Source organism: Tympanuchus pallidicinctus, unplaced genomic scaffold, assembly GCF_026119805.1.
Source record: "Tympanuchus pallidicinctus isolate F22 unplaced genomic scaffold, pur_lepc_1.0 scaffold11, whole genome shotgun sequence".
Classification (NCBI taxonomy): Eukaryota; Metazoa; Chordata; class Aves; order Galliformes; family Phasianidae; genus Tympanuchus; species Tympanuchus pallidicinctus.
The window spans coordinates 21,525,542-21,536,533 of record NW_026294627.1 but is presented as its reverse complement, the minus strand read 5'-3'; the positions used below and the strand labels follow the sequence as shown (position 1 = coordinate 21,536,533).

Genomic DNA, 10,992 nt, shown 5'->3' with positions numbered 1-10,992 from the left:
CGTAAAATCTGCCTGGTATAAAGTACATGCATCCCTCGTTAGCTCTGCTGTGGTAGATTTGAAGATTCAGGAGGGTGGTCCAGCTTATTTTGAGAAGAGGCGACCTGATCAGACAGATTTGCAGTTGTGCAGGTTGAAGGAAAAATGTAGGCAAATGTTCTTTGCTATACAAGTCAGGTTTTAATTTTCCTAAAATTCATTATTTATGTCCTACAATAGCAGAAACATGAACAGAAAATGGTCTCGAAATTGTGTTGACACTGCTGGGTCACACACCTGAAAATCCCATCTGACACTGCCCAAACGGGACAGCCCAGCTACCAGCACATTTGATGTCTACACCAGCTTGCAAGGCACTGCTATCACAGACCATTAGAAATACAGGATTGCTGAGATGCACATCTCTCTTCAGCAAGTTGCATTTATTTTGAGATAACTACCTTATTAAACACTGTTTTAAAGCATACAGAATGGCCAGGGTTGGAACGGACCTCAAAGATCATGAAGCTCCAACCTTCCAGCCACCTGCAGGGCCACCAACCTCCACGTTTAATGCTAGACCAGGCTGCACAAGGCCCCATCCAATCTGACCTTGAACACCTCCAGGGACGGGGCATCCACAGCCTCTGTGGGCAGCCTGTTCCAGCACCTCACCACTCTCTCTGTAAAGAACTTCCCCCTGACATCCAAACTAAATCTTTCCTCCCTCAACTTAAAGCCATTTCGCTTTGTTCTGCCATTACCCACGCTTTCAGAGTTGAATATCATCCTGTGCCCCTTTTCTACCCTCTCCCACCATTTAAGCAAGCACACCAGCTTCAAGATAGCCATGCTCACACTCGGGTAAGTGCTATGTGAAAGCTGGTAAATGCATTATCTTTTTGAGCGTGTGTGCGTGTGTGTCCATCTGTCTGTTATGAGTGTTGTATCTCAACTATGGGCTGAACATGAGGACAGAAACTATTAGCAGGTTCTTACCTGCCAGGCTGCAGCAGGACAGGCCGTGCCCCAAGGCATACTGAATTCAGCTGCCAAGTAGGTAACGTAAGCCTGCCATAAAACTAGGAACTGCAAATGTCCATGGCCCCTGCCCAAACAAAATATTAAGGGGGAAAACAGAAGTGTAAGCACTTTGTTAGACCTCATTTGGCTTGAGAGGGGATCTGATAAACGCTTATTAATATCTCAAAGGAGGCGGGAGGCAAATAAGTGATGCAGGTTCTTCATGGTGTGTATCAATAGGACAAGGAGTAACAGCCTAAGACTTGAACACTGGAAGATCTGCATTAACATGTAGAAGAACTTCTTTATGTTAAAGGTGACAGAGCACTGGAACAGGTTGTTCAGGGAGGTTGTGGACTCTCCTATGGAGAGAGTCAAGACCTGCCTGGGCAACCACCTGTGTGACCTATTGCAGGGTACCTGCTTTGGCAGGGGGTTGGACTCGATGATCTCTTAGGTCCCTTCCAATTTGGCTGCGATTCTGTGAGAAGAACAGATATAAGGTATCATTGCACTCAACAAAATGTGTTTAGCTGGTTTTCAGAAAGATACCAAAGTTGGGTGAAAGTGGAGAAGCTGACATTTGAACTGCTTGTTTCAGTGGTACATGATTAACAAAAGCTTGTCCAGGCATGGCTGTTTCAACCAGATTTACTGCCACCTTCATTTATAACTTACCTTCTATCTGAAACCTAATAAAATCAAATTGAACAGTGCACATCTACGCTATACTAAATAACTGCACTACACCAGATAAAAGGTAGCTGGGCTCTACAAGCATTTGCAAAATAGGCCTACGTAGCTTACTATTGTTAAGACATTCAGGCACTGCATTACATTCTGATTTTCAGATGCATGTGCACTTCAAAGTTTAAGGCAGGCACGTGAAAATTTTTTCCATGAGAAACTGACATAAGTAATTGCTGTGAAATCAACATCAGATATCTCATCTACAGTTATCAAAACAAAACAATCATCTAAAAACAAATTTCATCCTAGAAAGCTACTTGTCCCTATAGTAATATAGATTCAGCTTTCCTTTTGTGGTTGTTTTCCACTTCACACTTCTGTTCTCAGTGAAAACACAGGTCCACTGCTCAGTGGGCAGTACACCTACAGGCAAAGGATGTAGAAGAGGCTGAAATACTTACTTGGTTCTTTTTGTCTCTTGGTTTTTCCTGGTAAAGCTTGTCCTCTACACTCCCTGGTCTGCAAGCCCCATAGCAGTGTACGTGAAGCAGAATCCATAAGAGAAAACAGTCTAGGAATGCTTATACTATTCAGGACATGCACAAATCCATGAGACCAGATGAAATGCCACCAAGGATGCTGCAGAGCTGGCCAGTATCACTGCATGGCCTCACTCTTATCATTTCAGAAAGGTCACAGTGATCGGGGGAGGTTTGTTACCGTAAGACAAAGGAAGATTACACTCATCTTCAAGAAGGGAAAGAAGAATCCAGGAAACTACAAGCTGCTGTCTCACATCATTTCCTGAAAAGGGCAGATTCTCCTCAAAGCTATTTCCAAGCCCATATGTGACAGCACTGTGAGTGAACAGCAATTATACACAGGTGAATGACAGCAGACCAGCTGTCTGCCATCCACAATGCAACACCTCTCTCTGCAAGCAAGAGAGGGAACAAGCAGTGTGCATCTTGACTTCTGCAAGGTCTTTGAAATGACACCCTGGAATAACCTAGTCAAACTGCTTATATATGGACTGGATAAACGGTGCTAAACTGAGTAGTGATATGAGTGACATGTCCACGTGTGGTTTTAAAAAGCTCTGAAGGTGCTTGAACACCACTGACAGAAGCTGCAAAAATTCCTGGAAGTGTTCAAAACCCAAGTGGGTGAGGAGGCCACTCCAGGTCCAACTACCTAATTCTACTATAGGTTTTAAAGTGGCTTATACCTTTCATTCCAAAAGATCCCATGTTTGACAAACTTATAAATATGCAAAAATGAGAAAAAACCCACAACCTGAACTACATCTTAAATGGCCCTCCTCATTAGATTATTAATACTGGGTTGGTTTAGATGCAAGAAGAATGCTCCTTTCTTCAGAAAAAGGCTTCTACTGGTGGTACAGCACATCTTCCTATCTGCAGAGGCAAGCGTATTACATAAAACAGAGGGTGTTTTTCTCCTTCTGTTAGTGAAGAGGAAACTTGAGCACTTTTTTCCAAGTATTAGTTCCTAAGAAATGCAGAGAAAAGCATAGAAGAAAGTAAAAAAATCCACGATTAAAAAGAATACAGATACAATTGCAATGAAAAAAAAAAAAGTCACAAGTAAGGACTCCAACTACTACAAGACTATATGCAGCAATATTTTTAAAGTTGAAAGTGTGGTGCCTCCAAAAATATAATATATATGGTACAATGAATGTAACATAATGAAGAATTAATTGGTTTTAAATAGACACAGAGGGACGCCACCAGCTAAAATTTCTGAAATCATTTCATTACAATCACTCTTGTTCATCCAGTAAAAGCAAATGCTCTTAGAGCACCTTTTACATCGTATCTTTCTTGAGAAATAATTGAAACAAATTCCTTGAGAATTTAATAATGGCAAATAATGTGATAAAACCAGAAATGGGAGAGCAGCAGAGGAAAAATAACTATCAGTGAAACTGGCAGAGGCCAAGTTGGGTACCTGGGACTACTTCATTTTTCAGAAGCGTCCAGACAGAGCTGTTGGCCTACATGCTTTCCTAAGATGACCATCTAGAACAACAAAACAAGTGCTTCCTTGTAATGGGCTGAAATTATACATTTTCACAAACATGCTAAAATAACCTTAGAGTGAGAACACAACAGTTTTCACATCACCTAGCCAGAGCTAGCCATTTTAATACAGAAAATAAACACAAAGCAACATACAAATGTAACCAAACAACAACAAACAAAAGAAATAAAACACATAGATTTACTCAAACACTTATTGGTCCAGAACTGCTAGTACAAAATTTTTGGATCTCTTTTTTTAGAGAACGACTTACACAATGCTGAATACAAAAATCCCTACTGAACAGTTTTTATACATACAAAAAGCACAGCTTATAAAAACCCATAAGACTGACAAACACTCCTGAACAGGTATCATTCAGCGGATCAAACTGCTGCAGTATCAAAGATGTACTTCAATAAGCACCTCCACCACTCAGATAGCTTCAACTAGGAAATAAGGGTTAATACAAAACTTGGGATTCACTATTTAAATAAGGTGTTAGGATTCTTACCAAATCAACTGCAAGATTGGCTGAAAACCTGAGAAGTCCAGCACTTGAGCTGATTAGCTATCGGTTGTCTTACTACCATAATTTAACTATACTTTTTTGGAAGAGAAAGGACAACAAATGCACAATCCCATCTGACATTTTGGAGGCATTTGCTGTTAAAAACCTTAAGCATTTGAGTTAAAAGCTTTAACTTGCTCACAAATGAGGATGTGTTACAAGTTGGTCCTCCAAAATAACTTCACAAAACAAGGTCCAACTCTCCACTGCATACACTGCATCTCTGACTCTTCTCCAAAGCACTTTTCTGTTTCTCCTATTTGGAGATTTTGAACACACATTCCTTTACATGCTTTGCACAGACAGTGAAGCATTTCAAACCTACTCAACTTGCATATAATGAATACAAAGCAGGAGGATCACCTGATTTACGCTTTTCTGAGCCACTGGTTGACTTCTTGATGGCATGTTGTCTTTAGCCTTTAGTGCAAGATTATACTGGATATAAGCTTCTCATATCCCTGAGGAATTGCTGTTAAGTCATGCCACAGGACTGGCTCAAATTGGACTTTATTTCACAACTTCCATAGAAAGTAACTGATTTCCTTCAATGATTGTCATCAAAGAGTGACTTGTTTAACAGTAAATCTTCATATAGAAAAATGTTAATTTAGTGGAAGACTTTGGTAGGAAAAGGGTGTACAGCTGAACATTACTGATACAAACAAGTTTCCATTAAAAAGAAAAATCAAACCAAGTTTTAAAAAGAATCAAAAAATACTCCTCCAAATTTGCTCACAAGTTTGCAGACACCCAAGCAGCTCAAAACGTCAAAGTGCAAACAAGAACCAAGTAAAATACATGACAGCAGCTTTACTTTTCCTTTAAACATTTACATTTTTTATATTTGAAGAAAATATACATCCTATTTCTCCTTCAGTACCAGACTCATCTGCAGGTGATGATCTGTTCTCATTACCCAGGTGCTCCTTGAAACTGCTGCTGCCGTTGTTCCAAAGCCTGCTGACTTAACAGCTGCTGTTGTTTCTGTAGAAACTGCACTACTTCTGGACTTCTGAGCAGGGACTGCAAGGCAAGAAAGCAGACTTGACTTTAAAGGAATCAGAGAATTGAAATATCAACCTTTGTGATGAATTACAAAACACAAAAAAGTCAGAAGATGAGAGTATCTAAAACTGTTTGCATCTTACCTTCTAACCTAGAATGGGAAAGGCAAATAGGAGCTGGTTAAATGAATACAACTGAAGAAATTCCACTGCTAATCGTGATGCCGATTATCACTGGACATGAGATTTTAAGAATGAACTCCCTGTAAGCCAGCTTACAGTGAACGAACAGAAATTTGCTGAAACAAGTGGAAAGAGAGGAACAAGCCTAAAGCTGCAGATGGATACTTGCAAAGAGCACTGCTCAACCCTTTCCAAACAGTTACAGCCTGCCTTCCAACCAATGAACACTGTTCATTCTCATTCCTGCAAGGTGGCAACACAAGTGTTTGTAAGGCCAAATGGCAAATCAAGTTTGGAAGTGATCCAAAATATAAAGCAGGAAAAGGGTTATTTTTCAGTCAAATTAATCCCCTAGGCTGGCTGTTCATTGAACGTGATGGACATCTCACTGCATCAGGTACTGCGACCCTGCAACTCAGATTTACAGTTAAAGGGACCAGAAGTTTCCAGGTAAGGGCAGAGAACTTTATGCTATTACAAAGCGATTCTGCAGAGGCTACAGCTGAAAACAACAATTCTTCAGACAACTTAAACCTCCAAGTGCACCGAATAGGTAAGACTACTAACAACAATTGTCTCACCTAACAGATGTGCAGCCTGCTTCTCCATAGCTTGTTAGTTTTTTCAAGTTACTTCACTGCACAGGGTAGTGCTGTTTTACAGCATTTCAATGAATTCTTCCCCATTCTACTACCCTGACTGCTGCAGCCTCTGGTGCAAAACACCAGTAGTGTGTGACACCAAACACCCGCTACCGATGGAGAAAATTAGTCTGTATACTTAAGATTTCTCTGATGTTTCTTTAAAGTTTCTGAACAAGGGCTGCAGGAATTCTAAAACTGCTTTGCACTGCTAGCAGAGAGCAGGCAGACCGTTCTACTAGCTTCTGGAAGGAGACTGTAAGAAAACCAATGAAGTAGAAAGAACTGCAATAACAAAGCCCAAACAATAGTTAAGTACTGAGTTATTCCCCTTCATTAGGGGCAATTCTTTAAGAAGACTTACAGAAACAACACAAGTGTTTCAAAACATAACCTATGCCATGCGTGCACTCTACGTGTAATACAGCAATACAGTATGCTCAGTTTGTTCTACCAACAAACAGTATTCAATTTTATGATACACTAAGCCTACCAAACTCACAACAGCAGAGTTTGCAGAACAGTGTAGGGACTCTTCAAGTTTATCTGAAACTTTACAGAAAAGGTGGGTTAACCAATTAAAACCTACTTAGTACAACAAAAAACCCCTCAACTTCAGTTACCAAACCAACAATCAATAAATTCAGTAACCTTTGCATTTCATGCAGCAGCACAGTCAGACACCTGAACTGCAACATATTTCAAATCTGAAAATATGCACGTGCATCACTGAACTGACTTTATCCTTCCCAAACGGTGACAGCGAAACAGTGCTACACCACCTTTGTGTATCTGAGTTCCTCTAAGACAACACAACTTACCAGTCTCTTTTTATTCAGTACTTGTTCTAAAAGAGTTGGTCTTGCTGGGCGATCTCCAAGGGAGCCTGTTCTCTGTTTTGAGGCAGAAACTGAACCTTCAACACAATCCTGAGCATTAAAGACAAAACAAAATAGAGAAGTGAGTCTGGTATCATACATTTACTTTTTACTGCTGAAGAATCTTAAGAGTAAAGAATCTGCTCATCTTATTGATCTGCAGAGGAAAACAGCAACAGAACGCAACTGTATTTATTCAACATCTGATCTCTTTTCCTTTCCACATTATCTTCACTGTTCTATCAGCCACAGAGAATGCTCCAGCAATACAGATGAGTTAGTCTTCTAAACTTCAAAACAAACCAAGTTAGGTACTTAAAAACATTTCATGTTGTACTGAGGGACATGGTTTAGAGGGAAATACTGTTGATAGGCAGGCAGGTGGACTGGATGATCTTGAAGATCTACCTTCCAACCTTGGGGATTCTATGATCCTAAGTTACTATGGTTAGTTCATGTCCTGAATTTGATTGTGTTTCTTGTAAGTGAAATTATTCACAACACTTCAGTCGTTTGTGTAAGTGAATTACGTTTAGCATTTGCAGTTGGGTGGAAGTGACAGTTTTTTTAATAGCAAAACAAAACATACTTCAGTATACTAGCATGGACCTGTCAAAGCCACATGCAAGAAACAATAAAATTTACATACTTTTCATTTGCATTTTATCCTGTTCCTTCTACAACCACCACTTACAAATTAGAGCTACATTCTATGAAGACATTCTATGACGTTCTACAGAGAAAATATTCATGCTTTGGAAAATTTCAGTCATGTTAACCTTAAGCAGATCACATTCACAACTTAGGATATCTTTTTTGGCTTTCTATTACTTCTCTCCTCCTGTCCAACACCCTCCTCATCCTTACAAATCTCTGTCAATACTTCCTTTCTACCTGAAAAGCTTAAGTTCAGAACAAAACAATCATCTAACCCAACTGTCTTTCACTTCAATCCTGTCCACAAAGGTGAGAATTAAAACCTCTATTAAGAATCTGATTCCAGAGGTGCTTGTTAAATCCAAAAAAATATACTACCAGTGCAACAAAACAGTGCACCAAGTTTAGCACTAACACAAAATCATAGAATGGTTTGAGTTGGAAGGGACCTTTAAGATCATCTAGTTCCAACCCCATAGCATGGACACCCCCCCCAGACCAGGTTGCTCAAAGTCCCATCCAGCCTGGCCTTGAATGCTTCCAGGGAGGGGGCATCCACAGCCTCACTGGGCAACCTGTTCCACTGTCTTAACATCCTCACAGCAAAGAATTTCTTCCTAATATCTAGTCTAAATCTACCCTCTCCCAATTTAAAGCCATTTCCCCTTGTCTCGACCACATGTCCTTATAAGAAGTTCTGCTATCCTGCTTCCTTCTACAGGTTCAGGCCTTGAAATTGTTACATTCCAACCAACTTGGGAGAAACAGGCCCTCTGTTTCCCAACGTGCAGCAATCACTACTGTATACCACAGACCAAAAAACCTTAACCCACTGTTACATGTGGGTTAAGCTCAAATTGTATACCTCTCCCACATTGCCACCTGAGTTACAGGAAGCATTTGTATTGCCACTTTGTGGCCTGATCATGCTGAATCATTAGGAAAGGAGTAATAAAGTTGTACCAGTATGAAAACCCAGAATTCACCTGCATCCTGGTAACTGCATGCAACAGTTGTTTTTTCTTCTCAACTAAGAAGTAGAATCACAGAATGGCTTGGGTTGGAAGCAAACTCAAAGTTCATCACGTTCCAACCCCTGTGCGGTAGGCAGGGTTGCCAGCTACTAAATTGAGCACTAGATCAGGCTGCCCAATGTGCAACCCAACCCAGCAGTGAACACCTCCAGGGATGGGGCACCCACAGCCTCTCTGGGCAGCTGTGCCAGCACTTTACCACCCTATCAGTGAAGGGTTGACATCCAACTTAACTCTCCCACTCTTTAGCTTAAAGTTGTCTGCCCGTGTCTTATCGCTAAGTACCCACGTAAAAACTTAATTTCCCCTCCCGCTCATTAGGTCTCCTTAAGGCTGCAAAGATGCCTCCCTGGAACCTCCTGCCTCGCAGGCTGAGTAGCAACTTGGGAGCTGGAGACGCTTCACAGAACGGCAAAGGGGAAGCAGACAGAAGCACACGAGTTCCCGCTGCAAAACAAACACTGCGGACGAGGCACAAAGCAGGCAGCGCTGGCTGTGCCGCTTTTCCAGAGGCCCCCCGCCTCACCTCAGCCCTGGGGCCGCCCCCCGCGTTGGCCGCCGCGGCCCCGCCGCCGCCCAAGGCCTGGTCGCTCTTCTTGCGCTTGTACTTGTCCTTGTACATCTTGTTGCGGTGCCGCTTGCACATCCACGGCTTGCGCTGCTTCGCCACCTGCGTGGTGGTCTCACTGCAGCCCTGGTACGTGCAGCTCTTGCAGCCGCCGCCCGCCGCCGCCGCCTCGCCGCTGGAGGCCGCCGCCTGCTCCTCCTCCTCCAGCTCCTCGGGGCTGGCCGTGCTCTCGCCGCCCGCCGCCGCCGTCTCCTCCTCCCCCGCTTCGGCCTCGCCGTCGCCGGGGCCCAGCTCGTAGAACAGCATCAGGCCGCCCGTGGCGGACGGCGGCAGCGGCGCATCGGCGCCCGGCAGCACTCCGCCTCCCGCCGCCGCCGCCGCCTCCTCCTCGCCGCCGCACGGCTGCATCACGAGCAGCGCCAGCTGCGGCGGCGAGGAGGAGGAGGAGGCGGACGAGGAGGCGGAGGACGGGGGAGCGGCGGCGGGGCTGGCCCGCAGGACGCCGGTCAGCGAGCCCGCCGCGCCCGACGGCGCCTCAGCCCGCAGCTGCCCTGGCGCGCAGGCGCCGCAGTCCCGCGCTCTCCGCGCATGCACGCCGGGGCCGCCTGCGTGGCGCCATCTTGTTCGCCAGTGGAAAGGCTCCTGGCTGGCAGGGCTTCTGGGCAGTGTCCTGGAGTATTATCTTGCTGCTCTAGGGTGAAGAACCGCCTCTCCGCGCTATCGCAGCAGTTGGTGTGCTCTGGGCTTATCAGTTCCTTGTCTTGCTGCAGGCCTCGCTAGCATGCGTGTGGAAATGGGTGTCCTGATGAGGAACTGCATGTGCACCGTCCCTTGACTGCTTGTAGCCCTGCTCGCTGGCCACTGCCAGCGGGAGAGGGGTACTGAAAGATGTTGCTGTGTTGCCACTTTGCCTCCTTATGAATCACAGAATCATGGAGTGGCTTAGGTTGGAAGGGACCCCAATGATCGTGAAGCTCCAACCCCCCTGCCACAGGCAGGGCCAACAACTTCCAAATTTAATACTACGCCAGGCTGCCCAGGGCCCCATCCAACCTGGCCTTGAACACCTCCAGGGATGGGGCAGCCACAACCTCTTTGGGCAGCCCGTTCCAGCACCTCACCACTCTCTCTGTGAAAAACTTCTCCTCGACGTCCAATCTAAACCTTCCCTCCTTGAGCTTAAAACCATTCCCCTGTGTCCTATCACCCAAGTGAAAGATTGATTCCCCTCCTTTTTACAATCCCTACTGGGAGGCTGCAGTGTGGAGTCCCCACAGCCTTCTCTAGGCTAAACAAGCCCAGTTCCCTCAGCCTGTCTTCTTAGGGGAGATGCTCCAGCCCTCTGATCATCTTTGCAGCTCTCCTCTGGACCCTCTCCAACAGCTTCACATCTTTTCTGTGTTTTGGGCCCCAGACCTGGATGCAGTACTCCAGATGGGGCTTATATAGGTTGCTTTGTTTGGCAATAGGGATTAGTGTGTTAGTTTAAGAACCAGTACATTAGCAAAATGAATCCATGATAGTCTAAAACTTTCCACTTCACCTTTAGGGGATGAACAGTCTTGTTTTTCCTCAATAATTTTGCACAAGGGACATAATAGAATACTTTTATCTTCTGACTCAATGATTTTGCCTCATGAGAAGCACTGGTGTCACGATAGTGTATTTCTATCTTTTTCCTTAAAACGTGCAAGGACATTTTCCTTCAGTTTCGC

At 44.1% G+C, this 10,992-nt stretch overlaps 1 protein-coding gene across 1 annotated transcript; it reads right to left on the bottom strand.

Annotated features, from left to right (window-relative positions):
• Positions 1-3,830: 3,830 nt before the first annotated feature.
• RFXAP (regulatory factor X associated protein) lies at positions 3,831-9,867 on the bottom strand. Its single transcript, XM_052671033.1, is given in 4 exon segments — positions 3,831-5,335; positions 6,962-7,069; positions 9,236-9,831; positions 9,834-9,867. Coding segments are annotated over 4 exon segments (849 nt in total). The 3' UTR covers positions 3,831-5,224.
• Between the last annotated feature and the right edge of the window lie 1,125 nt (positions 9,868-10,992).